The following is a 27256-nucleotide window of genomic DNA, read 5'->3' as shown; positions in this document are numbered from 1 at the left end:
AATGCTGGTTCTGAAGCAGCTCTGAGAAGTGCTTTCCCACCAGCTGAGACACCTGACAGCTTTCTCCACGTTGGTAAAGCAGAAGGCAAATCATGAGGGAGGTTCATTCTTTTTTAATTCTTTTTTTCCACTTTATTACAATAGGTCATGAACTTCTGTCAGATAACTTTATTTTGATACGTTCTGAATGCGTAATTATTGACAGAGCAATACTTGAAGTTTGATCCACTATATTTTTCATATTTTTTGACCATAGTATATACGCTTTACAAAACTATATGTAAACATAGTATCTATGCTGTAGTACATAAAACATCTGCAATTACATGAGAGAAGGCACATAAAGATTTTCATTTTACAAATGAAATGATACAGCATGGTTGAGAAGGACATTGGGACTGTTTTTAAAACACTTTCTTTCCAAGTCTTGTTTTGTCTAGTGTAGATCAGGATTGCCTAATACAGTACTTCACCTGTAGTGGACTGTGTCCCCACATGTTAAGAGACCTTGGCAACAAACTGGCTGGTTCTTCCATTTTTTTAAGCAAAGAGTATATTTGAACTCATTTTAAAAAAATAAATATATATTGTATTTTTAGATGTGTATGTAAATGCATGTAAAAGAGTTGTTTGAGCTGTTCCAGTTAGCAGCTCACTTTCAGTACATGCTAAGACTAAATACTGTAACACTGCAGCTTTTCTTAACCAGTCACTGATGATGCAACTAAAATAAGGTTGAGCTATGTTAGGAGATCCAAACGATAAAAATACAAAAATTATCCTCATGCTGTTACATTCCCTGCCAAGGGAAAGGAATGATGCATATTCACACCAACTTGTTTACCTGGTGGTGTGTGTCTGGGGGGCTGCATGTTGCACAACTGCTCAATTAAAACTTTCTTAAATACCAATAATAGCAATACACGTAGCTGTTTAACAACCTGTTTTCCTCAACATTGGTGGTTCAGGGAGAGCTCACTGCTTCAACTGGCAGAGAAGTTGTATCTCTTATTTAGTTTCTTATATGTATTATTATGACCTGAATTTGATGAAAAAAGTGATAGTGCTGTCCAGACTCTGAATTCCAGCTCGTTTCAATGTACCTACAAGGGTGTCACTTAAAAGGATGCAAATTGGATAGGATTTCTTTGATGGTTGCTTTTTTTAGTTTCTAATTAAATAAGAAAGACTTGAGCTTTTGGCAGTAACTTATGACACCAAGTAAAATATGAAATACTGTCAAGGAGGTGACTTTAAGAACCAAATAGTTAAAATTCACATTTTATACAGATTTATACTACACATTTAATAAAAAATAGAGTGTAATATTCAATAAAATTAAATACACAAAGAGTAACACTATACAAATGGTCTATAAAAGCTCTTCTCCCCCTGTAAGGCGGTTTGCAGTCTGCTCTATAGTCACGGGCAATAAATAATGTACCTTTGGTTTTTCTGACCATTTCACTATTAAATGTACAGTACAACTAAAACCTATTTCTGGATGAGATGTTTCACATGAACCACAGCATTTTGTACATCTAAATATGTTATATGGCTTTTCTGTTATTCATCACTTTCATATTCCTCCTCTTCTTCACCTATGGGGTAGGACTGGATGTTGTTCTGGGTGTACATTTTTGTTTTCACAGGACAGTTGTGATCCATGAGTATTGCCTGGAAGAAAAAAAGAGAGAGTATTTCTGTTTAACATCCAGCTGAGTCTGAGGCTGATCCACCACACAGCCAGCATGCTGCATGCACCACTCAGGGATTCACCTCTCCTCCCTTGAGGCAGAGCCCAAACTGATTGCAATTAGGGTAAATTGAATCCACAGGTCTGTGTGAGGTGGGATCTTAGCCCTAAAGACATCTCTGGAAAATTTCTCTTTCCAGTATTTCAGCCCATGTATTATTGAAATACATTCACCTGCTCTCCAGATACAGTAGTTTACCCCTCCCATATTTAATCTCCATTTATTAAAAACTGGATGAATGGTCAAGAGCAGTCCTACTGCTTCCAGCCAGTTCTCTTTTACTACTTTTGTTCCCTTTTTCCATGGAGATCCAGAACAGCATAACTGAGGGTAATGCCAAGAGGGGCAGCCCCACTACTGTGCCTTGCCCCCCATGGCAAGCTGAAAGTGGTAATCATGATAAGGGCCAGATGAAGTACTAAATTCTCTGGGCTGAATTTTCCCAAGGAGTTTTGGAGCCATTGTATAGTATTCTTCATGGTGAATGTGATTATGTTTAAGGGGGTTAATTAACTGTGCAAAGACCACAATTTTGGAACCCTCCTTTTGACTCTCCAACCTGAAAGAATAGGTCCATCATTTTACTGCCATAAGCCACTTTGGCAACAGGAGCTATTTTGCATTTAAAGGTATGTTAGAGGTGGCAAATGCTGGAAGGTGTTGGAGCCATGGGGAGAGATCCTGTCCCTTCAGGGATTGTGATGTTACAAATTAAACTCTGTCAGGGACGAGGGAAGCACCTGATAAATCTTATATTGCCAGGAAACAGCAGCTGATTTACTTTTTTTTTTTCTTTCTGTTCCTCAGCCTTATTTAATATATGGAAACCAAAACAAACTAAACCAGTGCAGTCAGCAAAGGTCATGACAAGGGATTAACTGGGATCTCTGGGATTCTGCAGTCCAAATATGAGCAAAACAGAAGGTCTCTGGCCTGACATGCACCATTATTTCAGCAAGATTCAGTTCTCCACCTTCTGTGCTCCTGCCACTACAAAGTGAGCAGCACAAGCAGCAGGTGCTATCCTTACCTTGCAGACATGTGCCACTGCACATGCCACTGCAGAATAAGACCATGACCATGCAAGATCAGTTTCTTTTCACCCAAATGAACAACCAGCACCTACATTTTGGGCCCAGGGCAGCCTTGTTCAGGAAGAGCAAGGATGGAGTGCTGGGTGGGCTAAACCTACAGCCTGTGACACTGTTCTTACACACCCTACAGTGGCTGGGGAACCCTGAGTGCTCTAGAGCATTAAGCCTTTGGCAAATTTATATGAAAAAAGAAAAAAAACCCTGTGGTACAGATTGGACAAGAGAAGTCATTGCTTTGTAGGGGCAAGTGAACTGCATGGAGGAAGGAGAAGAAGGAAAAAAGATGATGTAAAATATACTGTAGAGGACCATGGGAAAAAAACAGGTTTAGGCACACCAAGGAATAATTTGGTCAATTGGCCAATACAGTTCTGTCTCTTCAAGGAAAACAGAAATGCATTCTTTACTGACTCCACCACAGCATAGACTGTTGTCAGGGATGTCTGCCGGACCCTGTTTACTAAAAATCACATTTGTGACTTTGTAACATCTAACTACTAAAGAGTTTGCCTTTATACATCTTGGACATAAAAAGAAGGGGGAGTTCATTCCAAAGTTAATGCCTGAGGGTGAAATACACTGTGCTGGTCCCATTTTGAGGAAATGAGAGGCAAAGATGCAAATATAAGTTACCATTTGTTTCACTGAAGAACCCAAAACAAAAAAAAAAAAAAAAAAAAAAAGAAACCAAGTTACTCTTACCATTTTCTCCTCTTTGGCAGGTGGACTTCGAAGGAAAAAGCACAGGGGAGCAAAGAGGATATCCACAATTCCTATAATTGTCATGAGCCATGGGAATCCAATGGCCTTGGCAATGGCACCACCAGCAGAGGGACCTTGTACAGATAAAAACCCTTTTCTGGAGATTGCTCAGACACAAAATTTTCAGCAGTCACTTTAAACGAGGGTAGTTTTATATACAAACCCCCCGTCTTATAAATGGGTTTGAGGAATGTAAAGACATGTTTGTAATTATGTGACAAAACTTTCCTGGCTCCATACCCCACATTCCTTGAGGAGATTAGAGGTGTTCCTAAGGGCATCTGTGTCATGCACTCAAGGAGGCAGGGGGTCAGTGGGGAGTTCCTCCCCTCACAGACTCTTGGAACACAGCTGTGGTGTTCATTTTAAATGTTCCAAGGCCTCTTTCCTAGGCATATCCTATTTGTGTTCAAACACCTCCAAGCCTCTTACAGCTAATGAAGTGAGCACAACACTGCTGCAGAGGGGAACAGATGCCAAACAATTCCCTCTGCTTTGGTTTCTTGCAGAAAATAAGAACCCCTTCTCATATAATCTGCAAGTGCCGCTGGGATTCACACCCGGCGTTGCAGCAGATTCCTTTTTCTTAACTGTGCTTTCCAGGGGGAAGGGCTGGACTTACCTATGGCAAAACCCATGCAAAAGGCAACGTCAGCTATTGCATACACACTGCCATAGACTGACACGTGGCGCAGATCCACCAGGTAGCCCATGATTGGCATCATGGAGGAGTCCACCATTCCTGCTCGTGAGGGAGCAAAACATATTTCAGGAAAATGCTGCTCTTTTTTCCCCCCTACTTTTAACATCTTGGTGAACTATGTGCTAAGAAGGCATGCAAAAGCAGCTAAAAGGATGCTTATTCATAGCTAAGCAAAAGATTTGTGTAAAAATAGTCTGTATTATCTTTGCTTTTTATGGTCTTTGCTGTGTCTGGGGTCATGTGTGGGCATGTACACAGGTGTCCATGTGACACCTGCCAGAGGGCAGGAGAGATGTGAGCTTAGAGTGTATCCACACTGCCCAGCAACTGTCTGTGCAAAGCTCCCACCTCACATTACCAGCCAAGTAACTAGGGGATAGTTATCTGGTGTGAACTTAACATATACTCAAGGCCTAAAAGACAACATTAGCCCCCAGTCACTCAGAATTACTTAGAGTGTTTTTATCATGTCTCTTGATACACACCCTCATTTCTGGCAAGAAACAGCACAGACAGCTCGCAAAACTGCTGAGACACTTGGGATCTGTAGTTGTGCCTGTGACTTCTTTCCTCACTACACATCCCTTGTGTGTGAAGATGCCCCAGAACATTTGCTGAGCAGTGAAAACCAAAGCAGGGTCCCCACTGCAGCCTGCATGGCCCAGCATAAGGAAGGGTCACACGTGTTACTTGAGGAGTGCACGTGTGTGGGCTTGGGAATTCCTCCTTGTGTACAAAAGTGTTAAGCCTTTTTTTTCTGTGGAAGTATCTATATAAATCTTTTTCCACTGCAGGGAAACTGCAGACTCTGGATTTGGGGCAGTGCACAGCTTCATTTCTGAAAGCAACATTTACATTCATGGACAGGTTGAAAGATCTGTTTAGGTCGATGGAGTAATTCTGGGCTTGGGGGTCCAGCTTGTCTAAGGCTGCCTGGTTCAAACATCCTGAGCACTGTCCTTTAATCCTTTTTGCTCTGCCTGCCTGTATGGGCCACAGCTGAGGCTTCACCACCATTAGATAAGAATGGCAACAAAACTGATTTTCCATGTAACTTCATATCAAATCATTTTTAATAAATAAGAGACTGTAAGAACTCATTGCAAATTTTCTTACCTATGGCAAATCCAACTCCAAAAGTTGGTGCTATGAGCCCATAAATGTTTTTAGCAAATGGTACCTATAAAGGAAATTTCAGGCAGTTAATTATGTCACACTGCACATACTAATGAGGTTGGTTTCTTTTTCTGAGATAAATTCTCCAAGCAGTTATGGCCCACATCTGAGAGTTTGATCCTTGTTCTGAGTTGTCATTTCAGACAACTGTGCCATTAAACCACTGACACAGTTACTATTATCAGCAAGAACAAACTGCTGAGTGACAGCTCAACAGAGGAGCATCCTCCTTTCAGAATCATCATTTCTAAAAATAATTGAAGCACTGAAATTGGAAAGCACTCAAAACTCTGATCTGGAACCTATTAACTACACATTGCTTAATAACATGTCATAAAAGTCTCATGGGAAAAGGGCATATTTGAAGATGAGCACACAAACATTCACATGATTTAAAAGATGCATGATTGTCTACTTACACATAAAATACTTATTCCCACGATTAGCATCCCAAGCAAAGCACAAAGCCACCTATTAAAGAAGAAACATCACTCAGAGATGGGTGATAATGAGATATTAGAGCTGATTCTGAGTGTTTCAAAGCCATGTCTGAAGTGCTGAGTTAAACAGCAGAAGTAGCAATGTGTTCAAAAAGAAGCAATTTTGCTACAATAGAACAAACTTTAATGATTTCCACTATCAATAAACTGCCCTGGGAAACACTGGAAATGGTACACAGAGAGACTGTAAGATCATTAGTATTTTTAAATTAACCATACCTTCCAATTTTGTGTGCAAGTATCCCAAAAAGATTCGTCCCAATGAGATAAGAGATGCTAGCTGGAAGAAAAGCAACGCCTGAAAAATACGAACGAGACGTTTTATCAGCAAGGACTTTAGTGAAGTGTTAGAAGAAACTAATAAATCCCAGACACTGCAATTTTGATCTAGACACATCTAATAGAGCCCAAAGAATCAAATATCCGGTTTGTTGCTTCCCATGAAATCTAAGGACATCATCTGTGAAATGCAGGAGCAACGTCATGCCTTTGAAAAGAGTTTTTCACCATCAGCTACAAGAACTGGTCTGGGAGAGGGGACAGAACAACAAAGAGCAAAAAGTTTATATCTAACTACAGTAAGCTTTGGGATAGGTCAAGGAAAGCAACTCTCCTGCAGCTTCAGGGCTTATGGAGCATATGCTCAGCACATGCAGCCAGCCCAGGATGCTCAGGGGTGGGTAAATCATCCCCCCTGCAGGAAGGGACAGCAGAGCTGCTGTGGCTTTGCAAGAGACAGTCCCCCTCTAAACCTGGGAATTCCATGAAGCTTCCTGTTACAGGCAAGTTTGTAGTGCCATGATATGGCCCTTGGTCAAACAGAGACTGAAGTCAAGCACGTATCAATAATGAAAGGGTTAAAAGCCTTTAACCCTTAATTTAGCCATATTTTTAATTTTTTTAAAAATTATGTATTGGTTTAAATAAATTTTAAAAAACCAACCTGCAATAACTTGCAATGAGGACACCTGAGTAAATTCTTTCTGACTCTCTCATCCCCTACCTCCACTTGCAAAAGCTCATTTTTGGCACCAGCAAATGTTTTTCTATCCTTGAGGTTGCCACAGCAGTGGCCTTATCTGGAGTAGATGCCGTTGTCTGTGACATCTCTGGTTTAAAAGCCAATTATTAAAGTCTGTACTGGAGGATTCATCCTCTCCTTACACAGAAGTCCCAGGGCAGGACGCAGGCAGAGATGTGGAAAGCAGCCATGACATCAGGGTACATGACATTGCCTTCACATGTATATGCTCCTCATCTTTCACCAGGGCAACACAGATTTTCTCATTTCCTGCCTATCCATCTTCCTTCCCATCTCTCTGATATATTCATAAGAAAAAAATCAAGAGGTAATTTTTAGCACAGCAATATCCTGTGATTAAAAACCTTGTGGGTTACAGTGGTGATGCTGGGGAAAGACTTAATTTTCACCTGTGTAACCACAGCTACTTCAACACTGCTTGGAGCTGTCTGGTTATACCAAATGGTCACACAGAGCAGACCTTGGCAGCTGTAAAAGAGAAATAATACTGCAAATCTTGTAAAATAAGACTTGCACAGGTTGGTCTGTAAGCTGTGGTATTCTGAAGCAGAACCATCATTTTCTAAAGAGGTTTTATGCACAGTAATACTCAATGGTCACATCAAGGCTTTTTATACCTTCTTCAGATCATGCTTCAAACAGCTTCATTTCCAATTGCATGAGGTAAGAATTTGCTTAAAACCCTGCAGTTCAAGGTACAATTTAAGAGGCTTAAAAATTTTAATTAATGCTGTCAAATCAGACAAAGGGAAATGGAGTCAATTACTTATATCATTAAGGGGTTAAATTAGTCTTAATTTAAAATGGGTATTTTTCTTCGAGTAACCTCTGTTCAATGAAGAGATTTGTGAATCTCATTTCTATTGCACCAGTAATAAGAAACTAGTGAGGGAGGTAGATAAGCAATGTTTATTTTTCCTTTTTGAGGCTCAAAGTACCTATGTTTGCATGTCACTTTGCTGTATTACAGGCTATAGGTTATTGCCAGGTCCAGCAGTACAGCAGCACTTTAAGAACTGCATCTGTGGCCACCCTAGATCTCAACTGCACTAATTAGAACTAAGGTTTGTGCTCTCTATAGGGTGTAGGGACACCTCCATTAACACAGAGTAGGAATATCAGCAGAACATGGTTTTTGTCAGGGATTTCTCTTTTTCTTTCAAATGTCATACACTGATTTTAAAAATACCCTCATGAAAGATCACAGCACAGGACACATCATTAAATTTATCAAGGAGGTAGATGAAGGCTGGGCATCCCCCACTTAAGAAGATTCACATCAACCTCTCACACATGGTTTGTCACTCACTAGAATTTAACCCACCTTCTGGTAGTTTTTTTTCCTGCTCTTGTTCACCTCAAAGAGAAAGTAACTGCCCCAGCTTTACTCTCTGGTGTAAATGGATACATGAGGCATGTGCCCTGTTTGCCGGGGCACTTGGTTTCCCAAGACTGTGTCCCTGTTAAAAGTCATAAAGAGGTCCAAGCTGGGGCTCCCCACTGCTTTCTGTTGAAAGGGATGATTAAGTAATCACTAAATGGATGTCAAATATACCAAATCCAAGGGAAAGTGCTCCTCACGCCCTTGTGGCCACATTTTAAGCAAAAGTCCATGTTTCTACCACATGTTACCAGGATCAGCCTGGAAGGAGCCTGTGCTGCCCCAAACACGTTTTGTACCCAGCACAGTGCACCTGCTGCAGACTTCTCTGCCTGCCTGCTCGGGGCAATTCAAACTAGGAACTGAGGAGGGACTCCCTACAGGGAAAAAAACAAACAAAGGCTTTTGCTCTGCTGGGCTGGCTCTGCAGCTCCACAGGCACCTCGCAGCTACCCTGGCCAACACTCCCTGCCAAAGCAGTGCTGGGATTCCCAATGGAGCTGGATCAACCCCAGTCCCAAGGCTGCCTGCAACTATTTTTCCTTGAAATGTGAGTGTAGCCCATTACATCACCCCACCCTCTCCTTTTCTTACACACCAGTGTTTGTAATTGTTCAGCTTTAACACTGACACTTTAAAGATTGTAAAAAAAAAAAAAAAAAAATTACCCTCCCCAAAGCAAATAATCTTTGACAGGACCAGAACTCAGACATTCAATGGATAAAATATAGAGATGCAGACAATATACTGTACTTTACCAAGCTGCCATTTTTTTGAGCACATGGTCTCCATCATCCAAATGGGTAAAGCCGGTTCAAGCATAGCAATAGCCATGTTTGCAAAACAGATTGATCCTTAAAGACAGAAGGGAAGGGGTCAAAAATAGCAGTAATTATTTCTTTTGACTATAAACAAAACACCATGCAAAGAATGGGTGCTTTTATATAAAATATTGCACTTCTTACAGCCCTATTTTTCAGATGGTGATTAAATAGAACACAATGTAAAATCACTGAACACTAACTTTTTATACGTTTCTATTCTCCTAGAAATTCTACAATAAAGGTTAAGCTATTTCATAATGTGAAAGTTTGCAGTGAGCTTGATGACATTTGGAAAGTTCATGAGGTCTGTTGTACAAATGATTAGCTGAAACCACAATCACTTGGTCTTTACCTGGTCTCCTGGGGCAATTCCAGAGCCCTGTTGTGTAAGAGGCTCAGGCTCTGACCCTATGCCTCTGTCATCTGAGAGATCATGCCTATATCACGTGATGGGATGTGGAGATCTTGATTGTAAAAATACCCAGATACAACCACAGGGAAGTCTGTCCCCCCACAAATGGGAATTTTCTGTCAAGATCCCATAGTCAGCAGCCAGCAAGCCTGTGCAGCAAACGTGGGTTTGGCTTTGAGCTTGCCCAGCCCTATGAATTTCAAACACTTACGAATCTCTTTTGAATTCCTGGGCCTTTAATAACCCAGACACAAAGGGTAACAAGTGGTGGAAGTGCTGATTCAGTCTTGCCTGCCAGCTCAGCTCTGCCCTACACCACTGCCTGCAGATCCAGGCTCCAGTGGGTTTGTGTCGTGTTCATCTCTCCTCAGTAGTGCACTTCAGCTCTAGTGCAGGGATTATGAAACCCCATGGTATTTCTGTGGATTCAAGATGCCTTTCATGCTTACTCAAAAGACCCTCAGGCCCTCAAAGCTTAATGCAGGGCAACAGGACATGTCCCTTCTGCTAATCCCTTATGAAATGGCTTTTGGAAATCACTGCTGGAAGTGACAACCTCAAACTTGTGTTCCCATCTTTCTTTCAAATATTTACAATCTCTGAAATGTAGGAAAATATTCTAGACTCTTCCAGCCATTTACTATACAAACTTTACTTTTTTTTTTAGAAATAAAACCAGATTTTTTTCTGAGGTCAGAGAAACATTATTTCTCTCGGAACAAGTTCCTCATCATAAGGTTCAAAACCAAATGAGCACTGATGTCACTCTTTGCTCAAACCTGTCAGGATGTATTAGACTGTGTATCTGCAATTCCTAAAATGGGCTTGCTGGCTAGCTGGCTCACTCCCTTCCTGGGGCAAGGAGCAACAGTTCAGCTCTGCTTTGCCCTAAAGACAAAAGCCAACCTTTCCACTCAGGTGCAAGCTCCCAGAGTGTGTCTGTAAGGAGCTCCAGTTAAACACCTTGGGGCTGCCCTCTTCCAAGCCAAAATCAGCCATGCTCAAACAGCTTCCTTGATGCTGGAAAAAACATTTCAGGTTGCACAAAGTGCAGCCAGAGGAAGCAGGACCATTCTAACAGAGATGGCTTAAATAGCAAAGGTTTTATTCTGCTCGGAGCAAACCTCACAAAGGAATGAGAAAGAGGTGTGCTTGCACATGTTTGTGGTACTTATTTCTCCTGAGGCCAGGAAGCATCACCAGAGCTTACCAAGGTACTCAGGGATATGGTGATAAAGGTGCTTCAGATCCGTGAAGTGTGCCCCAAGAAAAAAAAAGTGAGAGCCTGAGCTGGTACTCTGCAATCTCGGGGCAAAGTCCAAGACCCTGCTACCTCAGCAAAGCTTCCCCAAAAGAAAACAAAGCTTTTTTTTCCTCAGTCTTGCATGGAGCTGACCTTTCTTTAAAGGGCCATGTATCAAGGGCATGAATACTACATCTTTTCTTCCTTGAATTAGATTAAATGTCCTGTGCTGGCCAGAAGGTGTGAAATTGCAGCCTTCCAGCTGAATCCCATCTCCACAGCCAAGAACCCCCTCAGCTTTTGGCAGAGTGCCACAGACATCACTGGCATTTTCCTGTGAAAGAGCAGGCACCCAGTGAAAAGCTGTCACACTCAAGGACCTGTGTGCTCATGGTGATATCTGTCTCAGTCTGGTTTTGGAATCTGATCATTTAAACTAACTTGTCTGCCCATGCAACCTTATCAGGCAGTGGCACCTGACTTTCCTGTAATCCCTGTCAGTGAGGTCTGGCTGCAAGGATGACACTGATTTCACTCCCTGAGCTCCCACCAGCAGTGACAAAACGTGTCAGGAACATTTCTTCTGCCTGGGTTGGTGATTACTGGTGGCACAGACTACGAAGCATCACCTCTGACACAAACCAGAGTATTTGGCATTCAGCTCTGACAAAACCAAATTTGGTCTGCAAGGGAAATAAAGCAGGACAAGAGACTGAGGTTAGAGAACATCAGCATCAACTGTACAGTCAAAGCACTGGGCAGCCTCTGTCCTGGGAGGCAGAGACCCCAGGTGTTCTCCTTAATCCCATTGATAATCCATGGGAGGGACTTTCTCTTACTTTATGTGCTTTAGCTGCTATAAGAGAAGTTATTGAATCAGCTGAATGACAAATTTGATCTCTTATGACGAGCGCCGTCTTTGCTATTCTATTCTCTCAAATGCTTTTACTCACTGGTCTTTTAATGCTCCAAGAATTTCTCAAGCAAAAGGGATTGTATAATTTAGGTCACAGCTCGACCAAGTCACAAAGTTAAGGTTATGATAATTCCCTAAGATCAGCAAGAAACAGAGAATTTCAAGAAATGCCTGGAAGAATTGCTCTGTTGGACAAGCAAGTTAGGATGAAGAAAGAGAACTGTGAAAATAATTATCTGTTTCCAGGTATTTTATCAACATTAGAAAGGGCTGGGCTTAATTACAGACTTCAGAATAAGCATTCAACAATGTGCAATGCAAAGGCAAACTTCTTGTGAGACAGAAAAGCTCGTTAGACAAATGACACAAATAAATACCACAAACCATTCAAACCAAACCTTTTCTGAAATACAACCCACACTCAAGAGACCAAACTAACTCCCTCTTCAAACAGATCAGTGTTACTCCCTGTGCCTGCCTGTGATGTGCTGGGAATCCCTCACTCTGAAAGCCTTGGCCCAAGCCACTTGCCTCACAGGAAGTTTCCTGGCCACATCTCACTGCCTCAGCAGCCACCTGCAAGTCATTAGTGGCCTCTCAGTTGGAAAGACACATTCATTTCAAGCTTTCTGCCTATTGTGCTCCTACTGGTATATTCATCCTGTATTACCAACACAATCTTAGATCTTTATGTAAAGTAAACCAGCAAATGATGACACTGTTAAAGCAGCTCAGCCCAAGGCATTCCAGGAAGCCAGAAATGACACCAATGGCTGGTTTAAGGAAGAAAAAAAAGGTCTGGTACCTGCTGCAATAATGATATACGGGTCCTTCAAAAGCATCAGTATAGGTGTCCCCTTCTGACTCTGCAAAACAAAACCTTGGGATTAGGAAAGGCAAAGTGGCACCCATTGCCTACAGTGTTTTACCTTAATACTCACTTCTGCCTGTGTTCTGGAGGGCTGCAGGACAAGTAACTGAACAGCTGTGAAAAGAAATCAATGCTGTTAACACTCCTCCAGGAAGGAGAAGGGATGGCAGGGATGGGAAAGGGATGTGCTTCAGGGTGATACTGACGCAGGGCATCTACTGACCTCCATCAAACAGAGCCAGCGCTGCCAGCACCAGGAAAGGAGAACTCTTGCCCACAAACTCATACATGATGCTCCCAAAAGGTGGGCCCACTGCCAGGGAAAGGAAAGGACACAGCTGTGAAGCCTCTGACTCTGAACAACCCACCTGCAAGCATTCAGACATCCAGGTACTGGCACAGAGCGACCAAAAATCCAGTTTAAAAATCCCAAAAAAGATTGTTGATCGTGGCAATAACCATGTCCTTCATTCCCCAAAGCACTAAGCAGTGTAAACAAAACCCAAGCAGCTCAGATAGTACTGCCTGACACGTGTATCCAGAACATATGCTGTGGGAAAACCTGTTTTTAACATGCACCATGAATCCAGTCTGGAGACTGCACAATACCATTAGACCCAGTGAGACCCTTCTGCTGCTTTCAGATGTCCCAAGAACACGGCTGGGGGATAGTTTCTTTTGCCAGCAGAGCCTCCAACTCACTGACCTAATACTCCCATAGCCAGGCCTCCAAGTGCAATTCCCATTGCATTGCCTCTCTCCTCATCATCCGTGTACACAGTGGCAAGCAAACCCATGCCTACAGTTAAAAAGAAAAAAAAAAAAGAAATAAAAGGAGAGAAAGAAAAGAATAAAGTTCAGCACAAAAATAGGCATCTGTGTGCTGCAGTTTGTGGTCATCATTTGCCACAGCTACTAAACGTTATACAGAAATGACCAAGTATTTCTGTGTGTGTGTGTGTATATATATATATATACATATATATATATATTTAGTCCCTCCCTATTGAACTAACTTCCAACCACAAATGGTTTTGTCAATGCCCATGGTCTCCAAGACCATGTTCTATTGTGCAGTATCAGTCAGGTAATTTAGTGATGCCCTTATTTGTTAGATTCTTTACTCATCTCTGTCACAGAGCTTTACGACAATGCTGTTCAATGAGCAGAAACAAAGCTTTTGACAAGTATTCACCATTGTTTGTTTATACTTGGAGTGCACAAAGGTCTGGTGACCACTTAGCTCCAGTTGTGGTCAGTGCTCTGAGCAGGAGATATTATGCAGAGCTGATTACTTTGTAAATGAGTATTTCAAGTCCAGCATCCAAAATTAAAGGATTCTTTTGACCTTTATCTTCGCATGCCTTATTTCTGCACTTGATTATGAAACTTCATTACACAAAGGGAAACATGAAGCCTAATTTGCTTGTCTTTTTGTGGAGCACTCAGACTCTGTAGACGTAAATGCTGCAGAAGAGTCCTTATAGAAATTAATCATTCTGTTTTCAAATCGAGATTTACGCAGGACTCAGCAAATAAGGTCCACAGCTACACAGAAAAGGAAAACAATACATTGTATGGTTGATCATTAAGTAAATACCATCCATCATGTGCATCAAAAGAGCAGAGGTCCTGTGTGGATTACCATGTTTATTGAAAAGAGTGGATGATATCAAATTGTCTGCATGAACAGATGGAGAGCTGTTAGAGACCTGCATTAGAATTCACAATGAATGTGGGACTTGGGGAAATATTCTGGAAAGCAAGAAGGAGAGGGCAATGCAAAGAAGATAACACAAGGTTTTACACATAGGTGGGAATGACTGCACACACAAATGCAGGAGTAAATGATTGGCAGCAATAGTACACAAAAATCCCCTTTGCCTGTGAGATACACAGTGTGACTCTCACTGCTGGTGGCCCCTGTAAGGAGTCAGAGCTGCTTCCCAGAGCTGTGTCTGGTTCTGGTGCAGCACAGGGAGAAAGCTGGGGGTGCCTGGAGACCATGCAGAGAATGGCAATGAGGGTGAGCAAGGGCTTGGAATAATACCTGTGAGGGACAAGTGTTCAATTTAAAGCCAGAGGGGAGAAAACTGATGTGAGAGGTGATAAGTCTTGCAATATGAAAAAGAGCCAGAAAGATAAAGAAAGGAAACTGATCTTTGTGTTCTCTGAAGGATGAGAAGCAGAAATAAGTTCACATGACAGTAAGGAGCCTTTAGATGAGACATCAGGAAAAAAACTTCCTGACCATAAAGGTGCTTAAGCACAGAGCTGGATGCTGAGGGCAGTTCTGGAGGCTTCTGAGGTCATGCCTGTCAAGTGTGCATGAGGAATGACAGATACTAAGTTGATCCTGCCTTCAGGAAGGGGATGGACTAGATGGTCCCTTGGACTTTTCTGCTCTTTTGTGTACATTGGCTGAGAAAAAAATAAAGTCGTGCTCATCTAAGAGCCAGTAGCTCAAGATGCACCCTTGCACAGGGACTGAGCTAAAGCTGAACAATAGGTTTGATTCTGGCATGTGTCCCCTTGGGAAAGCTGGACTTGTAACCTTAACTGATGTCAGTTCCTGCTATTGCAGGAAATTTTTCCAAGATTGAAATATTCAGCATGAACAAAACATATTATCTCCAGCCTCAACCTCAAGAATGCTCAAATAATTTGGGCTGAAAACCCATACTCCATTTTACCTACTCATTTAAAAATGAGACAGTTTCATTGGAAAGATATACTGAGGCCAAACTGGCAGCCAGCATGGTAAGCCCTTGAAAACAACATTTCATAACAGAAGTTTCTATAACAGACAGAGCTGCAGTTCTAACTGTAATAAGTACCAACATAAGTTCCCAGTGACCTTTAAAATGGCTAAAAATGAATTTAAAATGTTGAAGACACAGGTGCAGAAATCCCAGGGAGAGTGCAGTTCATTTAGTGCTCTTACCTCTACTGCAACCCAAATACCAAGGAAGTCTTAAAAGACATTTGCTTTTGAGTTACTTTATATGAAAGGGCCAGAAAAAAATAAAAAGAAATTTATTTAATTGAATATTTTTGTATAAATTATTGAATGTGCTGACAAAATTCAATCCAAAAAATAACTGAAAGTGATTTGCACTTTCCTCTATCACCTCTTCTCTTACCTGCCACCGAAGAGCAGGAGGAACCCACTCCTTGAAGGGACCTGGCAATAAATAGTAGTGCATAGCTTCCAGAGAAGGCAAACACTACAGAAAAAAAAAAAAAAAAAAAAAAAAAAACACCAGAGGTAATTTTTTTAATTTGGTTAAGTCTAACTAGGTTAAAAAGCTAGATTTCTTGAAACTATCACAAAAACTTCCTACAATTTAGTCAAGTGTTTACAGTGACTTGTGCCACTTTCAATACTAACTGCATTATTTTCTCTTATTGCATTTAGATGTGTCAGTGTTGAATTGCTCTCAGGTGTCTAGGCCTCCAGGTAAGACAGAATGCAAGAACCCAAGCAGTTTTAACTAATTACTTAGGATTTGATTACATCTGCTCTGATTCAGCTGCACACAGGAGGAGTAATAAGACTTTTTCTTTCCAGCCTCACCTCTCCACACTGCTTCGTTTGAGGCTGCCCAGTCTGGAGCTCCAGGCACCTGGGGAAAGCAGGATGTAAAACACACTCACCAATGTTTCCTCCAATAATGAGTGGGTGGAGAGAGCTTTTCCCAGGTGCTGCCAGCCCCATGCCATCTGTGTGCAGCACAGCTGGCTGAAGGTGCAGGGAAGCCAGATCCACCTATTCAAAACCTGCAGGAAGTTCCTGCTCCTCCCAAAAGCAGAGACACTGCACCAGAGAATGTGCCACTCTTTCTTTCCCCAAGAGATTTAAGCTAAGGCTTCACCCTCAGCCACTCCCTGGACGCTGCACTCAGCCTGGCTGAATTCCCCACCCACAACACTGGAAAACAGGAGTGTCCCAGAAACCCAACCACATCTGTGCTTGTAGAGCCCATGTCGTTGTAGATGTCATTAAATCTACAATGAGATTTTAAGGCTTTTTATCAGCTCCCATCTGTTGACCACTTAAGGAATTTTGCTGGCCAGGTTATAGCTGCTAGAAGTTGTTGTGCACCAATTAAACATGGGATCCACGTGCACTGCTCCCACCTGCCCTGTGGGGTTGTGCCTCTTGGGCTTTTCAACAGGTCTTATAGAAATCCCTACTATGTGGACAGAGAAAAATCAAGAAAAATAAAGGGAAAAAGGATTTCAGCAGATCAGTATTTCTCTCCTTTGCCATGAATTAAGCTCACTACTCTTGGCTACATCCCAACCAGAATTTATCTAACATGCTCCTAAAACGCAGAGTTGTCAGTGGCTCTAAGACCAGGTCATCATCTATAGTAGCATTCAGTCCCCTTGAGCATATAGTTTTAAGATCATAGAATCATAGAATGTTTTGGGTTGGAAGAGACCATAAAGATCACCATGGCTCCAATCCCCTGCCACGGGCAGGGACACCTTCCACTATCCCAGGTTGCTCCAAGCCATGCCCAACCTGGCCTTGAGGACTTCCAGGGATGGGACACCCACATTTCTTCTGGAAAACCTGTCATTATTCTTTCTTTTATGTACAGTGGACATGGAAAACTGTTTGTCCCCTTCCTTTTTTGTCATAGGCTCTAATACATCTTACATCTGCCTTCCGAGGCAAAAACGGTTCTTCCAGCGATCCTCACAGGCTTCTAATGACCCTTGATGTTCTCTGTGCTCTTTCTGTCTGGACCACAGCTTTAAATGTCAGGCCAAAACCAAACATAAAACAGCAGCTGAAGCCTTATCAATGCCATTAGAGCAGGCAAATTATCTCAGCTGACTTGCAGGCTGTGCTCCTGTTTGCACATCCCACAGAGATGTTTAGCAACGTTGTGATCCTGTTGACTCATACTCTACTCATGAGCCACTGCAGCCTCATGATCTTTCTGATAAGCCCCCATGATATCTACTTGTTCAGGGCCTTGCAAGACAGCTGTCTCATGGCTGTCTATTTAAAATTGTCTGAGCACTGCTCCAGATCACAAAGACCTGAAAGATTCAGCTAAGGAAGAGGCCCACTGAGGTGGGATGGAGGGTTGTGGTTAGAACACATTCCTAAGAGAGCACTTGTTCAATCTCATCAGTATCACCATCAACATGTGGCAGGCTCCCTTAAATTTTCCTTGGAAATCAGTCCCCATATATCAACAAGAAAAATTCCTAGTGACAATTATTATGGACCATTTATTTAAAAGTTGTCCCTAGGCCAGACCAGATGAGATGTGGACACTTACTGATTGTTGAAACAAACATGATGCAGAAGCCAGCAAACAGTGGAATCTGGTAGCCTATTCTGGAAAACAAAAAGAACATTCAGATTTCTGAGGTTGTCCCACGGAGGTTTTGAGTTAGCCTTACATGAGTTCACACACCACACCACAAACCCAGCCTACAGTTTCTTGGTAGGCTTTGAACTATTTATTGTGGACCACATGACCATATTTGTCCACATTACAAATTTATTTTCATCTGACACAACAGACTTTGCATATGAAATCCCTGGAAGAAATCCTTCTCATGATTGCCCTGATTGCCCCGTTCTCATTCTGCCTTAATTGTTCCCAATAAAACCCCTCTGAGCAGCCTCTACGAGGTTGCCAAAGATATGCCAAAGGAAGATTTGCCTGAGTGTGCTGAGCTTTGAAATATCCAGTCATGTTTCAATGCTCATCTGTTTCCATCCTCATGAGACAATGATCATAATGAGACACGGTCAAGCCAATGGCTTTTTTACTGGAAAAATTTGTCATCAGCTTTTCTGGGAGTTTTGCCTCAGGAGCACTGGAAGAGTCCCAAAGCGCCTGAGTATAATATTTTTGCTTTCCATGGGTTTATGAGTAGAAATGGAGCTGATCAAAGCTTTCTTCATTAGGACTCTAAACAGCCAGTAGAAATGCCTGGTTACTCCAAGTATTTTCAAGTTTCCAGGAAATAAAGAATTTCCTGGCTGGGAAGCAAATACATTTTTTGAGAGGCTAAAACTGAAAATTCAACAACAACAACAAAAAAATCACAATATATTATTTTTCACTCCATTAAAAATCTACCCTAGAGTCAAAACCTAGGTAGCTCTGAAGATAGTGTGCATATTCTATCCTGAACACTTTGTTCACAGCTTCATTTTTTGTAGGATTGTGCATCTCTAAATGTATTTGCCAGGACATTATTTAATGGCCAAATTCTTCAACAATGGATGATGCTTTTCAGAGGAGCAATTTGTAAGCAGATGTTGTAAATATCCAGAAGAGATTGGTTACTCGTGTGCTACTTACCTGGACTAGCATCCCAAAACAAATTAAATCCCTATCACAAACTTTCTCTTGGCCTTAGGATAATAACTTCAATCTCTCAGCACCTGGATACATGGCATATAAGAGAGCAATATACTTTTTGGCTGCTTTATTTAAAGTGAATGATTTTTCTACACCAGCCTTTCTCTTGCTGTGTGTGTGACAGGTATTCCACAATGGGATGCTGGTCTCCACTGGTGTTTCTGTGTACATGAGGAAATAAAAAATTACCTCTTGCCAACCTCTTACCTGCCTCAGAGATGAGGAGAGCACTCCCCTTCCCAGTGGGCCCAGGCAGAACAGGCCACAGAGAGTTTGATCATAATTGCTTTGATTTTGAGGTTTTTCAGTTAAAGAAAGCACTGATAGGAGTACAGACAAAAAAAAAATAAACACTGCAGGTATGGATACTGCTGGTGGTGGGAATTATCAGCTTTCTCTGGGGTATGAAAGCAGAAGGTGAATGTCCTTATGCCTTCTCCCACTGCAAAGTAAAGTAGGGTTGTGTCTGTCAAGGCCATCCCAGAGGTATCTAGGATGGACACTGTGGGGGAAAATTCTGCTTTCAGTACAGAAAAAAAGCAATTCATAGACTTGACACAGGGCCTATGAGACAGCAATTTCTTTCTGCTACAAGTACATTGAAATAATATTCAGTTATTTGCATGAAGAGAAATGCCATCCAAACTGGCTCCCACGTTCACGTTTCCATCGTTACATCAGGGACATGAGCCATGAGATCTTCCATAAGCATTCATGGGTTAAACACAGAGCAGTGCTATCATACTAAATAAAGGAGATTTCAACTCTTCCAATAGGCTTCCTACGCCTGGGAAGTTTCTGGTGGTTGAAGGCAGGAAGAAAATAAGTATTTTGGAAGTCACTTCCAATGCTCAGTGAAATCCTGTTGGAGCATTGCTCTCAATTTTTGCAGTTGCAGATATTACTCTTCCTTTTCCTTGGACAAACAGGGACACAGCAAGGTGGGAAGTGACACACAGCAGAGGGTGGGAGTTAAAGAAGTCCTTATAATACTCTGGAAAGATAATATTGCCTAGAGCATCTCCCACAATGTGGAGATGCACAGTTCTGGAGTGCTGCCCCTGCATGGGATTGCTGAACCTCTGAGTTGGCAGTCGTGCTACCACAAATGTCTAACCTGCAGCTGCATTCTCTGGTGTGTCAGAGAGTACAGACTGGGAGGTTTTGCCAAACCAGTAGACATATAACATAAACAATCACAAAAAGGAGAGGCCCCAGCTGTAACAGCCCCTTCAGTGATTCTGTTCCTTGGTCCTGGGACATTCATGTTCTTTCCATGTGAAAAGAGTGAATATGACTTTCTCCTTCTCAGCCATGACATGGCACTCTCCATCACAGTTACATCTCCATTTTGTTCCTCTGCATGCATCCAACACCAAAGAATATTACAGCCTCTCTATTATTTTTTCTTGTTACTATGGGCAAGCATATAATTTTCTTGGGCACTCCTTTCCAAGCAATTCTGAAGCAGAGTCCAGCATGTCTCACCAAGGCTGCTTGCAGCTAAAAGTGCTTATTACAAGTATTTTTGATCTCTGAAAAAGTCTGAGTCACTACCTGAAGGAGGGAAGGGAAAGGCTGCCACTGATGGAGAATGCCCACAAGAACTCCATTTCAGTCCCAATGGCCCCAGATTGTAGGACTCAGGACATGATTTATACCCATTAACAAAATTACCCCAGAATAAGACAACTGACTGGTGGTTCTGTGCAACAGTAAAATAAAGCTTACACTGACCAGGTGAGCAGCTGTGGATTATTAGAACCTAATTATCAATTACAGTGCTGCAAATCCACTGATTCCAGCCTTGCTGTTACACAGCTCCATGGCACCCCTGTGAGCACCCATTGCTAGGTCTGTCCTGGCTGGCACTCTGGCTCTCCTTCACTGGCAGTGAAGACAGGGGAGGATTTATGGCAAGGAGAATATGTTCCTGGAGGTTTTGAAGCAATGAACCATTTAATGTGTGTGAAGGTAAAGGCAAACATGTAGGGTCAGCAGGGACAGGACATGTGGTCCCTGCACTCCCCACCTGCATGCTGGAGCACAGGGAAGGCAGAGGGACAGAGTGACCTGCAGAACAGATCACTTCAATCTCCTGCCAACACCTGGAAGGAAAGCTCACACAGGAACTGAACTGTAAATAAGTAGCTACAAATGTTATTTATTCCTCTGCCTCCTCCTTTGTGTGTGTCTTGGGCATGAACACATTGTGGTCCTAGCTGCTCTCTCTCTCATGCAAAGGAGTTCAAAGCTATAGCCAGGATAGTGTCAAAATGATGATGATGATGAAAGTATCTAATAATTCTTTAATGGTTTTTGAGGCTGATATGGATAAGCATGAGGTTAAAACTACATATTTTTTCAGACTGATAAAAAAAAGAAGGGGACACACGTGGCAGAGGCATTGATCTGCTCTGGTGGTTGAAGGGTTGGCACAGCTGGGCTCACAGCCTGCTGCACAGAGCTTGGTGAGAGTTTGAAAAAAGCAATGGAATAAATCAGAGAATCACAGAATGGTTTGGGTTGGAAGGGAATTTAGACCCCCATCTCCTTCCAACCCCCTGCCATGGGTAGGGACACCTTCCACTGGACCAGGTTGCTCAAAGCTCCATCCGACCTGGCCTTGAACACTTCCAGGGATGAAGCAGCCACAGCTTCTCTGGGCACCTGTTCCAGTACAGCTGGATAAACCAGTTATAAAGGGCAGCCTTTTGCACACTCTCTTCACTGGACAGCTTTAGGCAGAGCCTTCACTCCTCCTGTGCCAGTGCATCCTTCTCACCAAGACCCCTGTGTCAAATTCTGTCCTTTATGTGCAGTTCCTTATCAATTTCGCAACCAGGAAAAACATAATGTGCTTCTGACCCACAAAATCTTATCAGCTCTGCCCTGAAACCATGCCACAGTGGGAAGTGTGTTGTCGACTTCCTATGGCAAAGCCATCACCTGTGTTTGCTTTTCTAGGACTTTGTTAGGGCAGAGGGAACTTGTATTGTTTCAGGAATTGTAAACCTGTTCTCTGAGCCAGGTGTGTCTGGTATTCCATGGAAAGAGCTGGACTTTAAATAGGGAATGTTTTTCTCAGAACCTACTCCTTTAATAAAACCAATTTTGAAATTTATAAAAATCTACACCTTCAGTAATTATTAGAGAAGGGAAAACAGGCCTCCAAAACTTTCAGAAAACCTAAAAAATAGTGATTATTTGCACACTCATATGAGCAGAACATCCTGTTGCTGCTGTACAAACTCAAGCACTCAAAGCCAGTGCCTGGTGAAAACCAGCACCTGATTAAAATTCTAAACCACTCTTGAACAGCTATATTTGATAGAAAAATAAATATCACTGTACACAATGTGCTACTTATTTGAAAAAGAAACCTACTGGGCATCTTAACCAACTGTGCACACTCATCCTGAAACAAGAAACCGTTTCTCCTTAAGCTTTGATATTTTGCTGGAATTTTGTAGAAGTAACAAAGGCAAAAAGCTTAACAGTAACCAAACAGCTTATCAGCAGTAAGGAAGAGCCTTTCTAGTGATAACTCAGATATTTTCTGTTTCATTTATAGCATCACAAATTTTAGTGATCATATACATTGTTATTAGAAATAGTCAGTTTAAGAGGGGGAGAGTATCCAGTAACTTCTAGAGTTAATTGATAAATGTGTTAACTGATCTTTCCCACTAAACATTTCTCAGAAGAAAGGCAGATACCGGTACCAAAATACAATAATGCATGAAAGAAAATCAGTGAACCCTAAATCTAATTTAAGGCCACTTTGCCATTAAGGCACTCACTTCTGCTGTATGAGGGAAGAGTTTGTCATGTGGGATGAGGGGATGACGTGCTCCTTGGTTTTCCTCCTCATACTCACTGCCCATCTGAGCAAACCTGCCCCTGTGACTGCAGTCACACACCCTGCCCTGGGCAAAAACCTGCAGGATGTTTCCAGGAGGAAACCTCAGCTCACAACACTGAAGTTCACACTGGTGTGGTGCCAACCCTGCCCCTAACAGGAAAGGGAGATGCTACAAGGACATCTCACTCCTCATTGCCAAGCCCAGGGATGCAGCACGCACGTCCCAGGAGCTGGCTCCAGGGGAGAGGTGTGACCACACGCCTTTCTCCTGCCTTGGCAGGCTCTGGAGATGGTGATGCTAACAGAAAAAGAGCAAATATCAATAGGGCAATAATTTAGGTACTTAGGAAAAGTGACACACCTAAAGAACTATTATAAAAATATTATTTGATGTTGTGTTACTTTACCTGCAGATGAGCCATGATATCCTCACTAAACAGTACAGAAAATCCAGGTAAGAAAAATCCTTTTTTCTCCTCAGCTTACAGCAATATTTGTGGAAAAGTAATTTTGTGGTGGCGTGCTTATATCTGTGTAGGTGATATGTATTGGTGATAAGGGGAAATGAGAGAGAAATGAAACTGTCTCTCTTAATCATTTAAAGCTTTTGTGTTTAGATCAGTTCCACAGATCAAGCACAGGTTTTGAATACATAACACTGTGAGCCCAAATGCTGCTTAGCCCTCCCCTGGATAATCTTTTATGAGATTGAAATAAAACCCTCAGGCTACACATATATATTTGTGTGTGTGTGTGTGTGTGTGTGTGTGTCTACATGTATGTATGTACATATATATATGCTCTAAAGCCTAAGGTAGTTTTGGCTTCAAAATCTGAAATATCTAGCATTGGAGCTTGTTGGTTGTTTTAAATATTGTCACCTATGATGGACATTGACAGCTTAAACAAAAGTGTTCTACAAGTACAAATTTCTGCTGCATATTATCTTCTGAAAGGAATAATTCTTCTCTATGAAAGCAGCTTACATAAGAAATATGTAGATCAGTGACTGGGTTAAATACAATTTGGAGTTTATTTCCTGCAGAGATTGATCTCATAGTGTGTTTGGGAGGACTGAAGCTGCTTCTGTGGGGAGCAGTTACACAAAATGCTAACAATGAAATCAAATTAATTATTAACATCAAAAAATTAAATGATATTATATATACTCTTTAATCTTCATGTAAACATCATCAGTACTTGGATTTGGAGAGGGGCTTTAAGTCATTTATATTGGTATTTAAAAGCTTGATCCTGGGTTAAATAAATTTTCTGTAAAGTCCCATTTAAACCTATTTGGTTAAAGAAATCACATATTTGCAAGAAATCAGGGGGAGCAGTTAGAAGGCTGGGCTGAATCATGTACTGATGGAAATGTGGGACCCACTGAACTTGGTGATGAACATGGCATCAGCAAAATTGGACACTTGTTCCCTTTTCACTGAAGTCCACACAAATTTCCCACTGGTTCTCACCTCAGACAGCTCCAAACCATCACACACCAAATCAGACCAAGAGCTGCTCATCCCATCAGTGAGAGCAAGGAAGGGACCTGAACCCTGCCTAGAGTTTCAACATCATCTTTGCCTAATGTGGGTGTCACAGGAATATTGACAATCTGTGTAAATACTACACTGCAGTGTTTTTTGGCCTCCTATAGCTATATGGGAGATAATTCAACACCATTTCAGCAAATGTTTCTGTAAAAACCCGAGGTCTCAGGAGCTGGAGGAAAAGTGTATGATACTGATGGCTGATGTGCAGCTATTTTGGAAAGGGTGTGAATGCTTACAAGTGTTCACCAAATGTATTTCACTAAAATATTGCTCCAGAAAAAGCAAGAAGGCAGCAAGCCAGGGCCAAAAGAGAATTGAGAATAATTAGTTTCAAATACTAATCCGGGCTAAAACATGAGTGTGAAATCCTAAGTGATGGTGCAGCAGCAGTTCCGTACCTGTTTGTCAGAGGCCCTATGAAGGGGTTGGTCAGCAGCTGCACTGTTGCTTTTGAAGCAAACAAGAGACCGACTTGGACATTTTCATTCAGCAGCTCCTTGTCATCCTTGGGGCAGTCAGAGGAGGAAGGAGTCACACTGACAACCATTTGTTCTGTCTGGGTCTGGTGCAGCTCTCCAGGTCGTGTCTTGTCAGATTCGTTTCCAGTGACCATGGTCGAATTGTCGTAGTAGGAAAAGATGCTCTGAAAATTGTCCATCGTTGCTGAGGGGAGGTTAGGCTTAGCAGTCTGGATTTCTGTGGCATTTTTCTCATGTTCGATGCTGTAAAGGTAACTGGGAATTATTGGCACTGGAAAAACAAATAGAATACATTGGCATCTTACTATCAGGTTGTTTGTAAATGGAATCACCAAGTCTTCTTGCTTGCTTTGCCATTAGTTGGGAAATGCAAGGCTTTCCTACAGAGCACATTCAGAAACAAAACTGAAAGAGAAGTTTACTCACAGGAAAAAACACACCCATAACTCGGAAGCGCAGTTTAAAACAAAAAGTTCATTTCCATTATTCTCTATGTTTTGATAGTTTTCATAAGATTCTGTAAGGTTTTCTATACAGACATCATTAAGCGAAATATAAGAAGTATCAAAACCCATGACTGAAGCCTCTTTGTTGCACGTGGCTGCACAAAACCTTTTATTAGACTGTGAAAGCATGATTAATAAGAACAGCATTGGAATGATTATTAAACCAAAATATAAAATATACAATAAACCACATTTCTAAAATAAACCACAAAAATATTGATAAGTAGCAGCCATAAGAAGGAAAAAATGTAACAGTCCTATATCAAGGAATCAGAACTAATGTGTTGATATTTGCATATCTCATTTTTTTATAAATTTACATTGAAAAGATCACCCAGAAGGAACCGTCTTTACATGCTTTAGGATCTTAGCTGCAATTTAATTGCTTTAACATGTATCTCAGATATTAGGATTTCAGAGTTTGTAAAAACAGATGTCAGGTTCATTCATTTTAACACAAGTGACAGACTCACCCCTTCCCATCCTGCATTTCATCCTGAAAAAGCCCACCCTCCCAAGGCTGAAAGCTATATTAATTTCTAGGGCTTCTAGCATACATATTACTATGCAAGTGATTAAATATTGATAATTTTATAAGGAATTATATTGATGTAAAAAAATTCCGAAATCAATTTGCAAAATATTGGGGTTTTTTTATCTAAGGTCTACTTTGTGGCATCAACTTTTGATGAAACCCCTTCAAGAAATTCAGGAGTCTGATTCAGAAGCTGAGTGCAGCATCACCTGAGAGCTGGCTCTGCACAGACCGAGCCATTCCCAGGACATCCATGTGCATTCATGTGTGTTTGTGTGCACATCCATGAGCCACTGGGTTCTCTGAAACATTTTCTTTAAATTCTTATAAACATTTGAATATGAGCAATTCTAAACCCACCAGTGAAAAATATTCAATTGTTTTATTTGAGTAGATGCTTCAATCTTGACACTATGGCGCTGAAGTAATTAAAAGATTTTAGACCTTGATCAAAACTTGGATTATTTTATTAAACTAACCCATGGAAGTGCTTTTCTTAAAAGTGAGTTAGATAGTTTTTTTATTAACCTATCATTTTCAGACCTATGTGGGGCAAAGAGGAGCTATCACAAGGAAACAGGCATCTCCAGTGTTATCATATCCACTGTTATCTATAGCCTGTTGTTTCAGTTGCATGCCCACAGGAGAAAAAACGATGATGAGCTAAAAATACTGTTATCTCTCCTTCTGTGAAGTGTTTGTGGCGTTTAGTAGGAAAAGGGGAAAAAAAGAAGAAAAAAAAGAAAAAGAGAAAAAGAAGAGTTATTAGGACCTTTTTATACCATTTCTTATCCTGCAATTAACATGGAAACAAAGCGAGACTTTGATGTCCACGGCGGCGCGTTTGCAATGCCTGGAATATAATTCACGGTTTAAAATAACTAACTAACTAACTAAATAAATCAGTGTTTGAAAATGTTGGGTTTGAGAGCATTAATCAGGCACTCAGGGAGCACATCTGCCGCCGGAGATCATGCCTGGCATAAACCGAGAGAGGGAAACAAGCCCAAGCCCATTCCACCTACCGACCACGGTGAGCAGCATGTTGTCCAGTAGCAGGGCGATGAAGACGATGAGCAGGATGAGTTTGCGGGACTGGCGGCTCTCCCGCAGCCAGCGGAGCAGCCCGAGCTCGCCCCAAGCCATGCTCCGGCCCGGCTGCGGACACCCAGAGGCCGTGGGGGCGGCGGGGACGGGCGGGGACCGGCGGCAGCTGCGCTCCTGCAGCCCCGC

General features: G+C 41.8%; 1 protein-coding gene across 1 annotated transcript; it reads right to left on the bottom strand.

Moving 5' to 3' along the window:
• Positions 1 to 107: 107 nt before the first annotated feature.
• On the bottom strand, positions 108 to 27256 carry SLC18A2 (solute carrier family 18 member A2). Its single transcript, XM_069020463.1, has 15 exons — positions 27049 to 27256; positions 24902 to 25253; positions 17985 to 18043; positions 15825 to 15908; positions 13388 to 13480; positions 12905 to 12994; positions 12752 to 12795; positions 12616 to 12676; positions 9174 to 9269; positions 6212 to 6290; positions 5912 to 5963; positions 5433 to 5496; positions 4236 to 4355; positions 3554 to 3687; positions 108 to 1677 (listed from the first exon to the last, which is right to left on the bottom strand). The coding sequence occupies exons 1-15, from the start codon at positions 27167 to 27169 to the stop codon at positions 1567 to 1569; spliced, it is 1560 nt and encodes a 519-aa protein (XP_068876564.1). The 5' UTR covers positions 27170 to 27256; the 3' UTR covers positions 108 to 1566.

The sequence above is a fragment of the Aphelocoma coerulescens genome, chromosome 6, assembly GCF_041296385.1.
Source record: "Aphelocoma coerulescens isolate FSJ_1873_10779 chromosome 6, UR_Acoe_1.0, whole genome shotgun sequence".
Taxonomy (NCBI): Eukaryota; Metazoa; Chordata; class Aves; order Passeriformes; family Corvidae; genus Aphelocoma; species Aphelocoma coerulescens.
Note: the sequence above shows the minus strand (reverse complement) of the source record. Positions and strands in the feature narration are given on the sequence as shown.

Excerpts from the sequence above, each read along its gene's own strand:
- SLC18A2 (XM_069020463.1), bottom strand. The coding sequence starts at position 27,169 with ATGGCTTGGGGCGAGCTCGGGCTGCTCCGCTGGCTGCGGGAGAGCCGC. Across the intron at positions 9,270-12,615 it reads GTATATCATTATTGCAGCAG|GATCAATCTGTTTTGCAAAC; the intron begins GTACCAGACCTT and ends TCTGTCTTTAAG. Across the intron at positions 6,291-9,173 it reads CTCAAAAAAATGGCAGCTTG|GCGTTGCTTTTCTTCCAGCT; the intron begins GTAAAGTACAGT and ends CGTATTTTTCAG.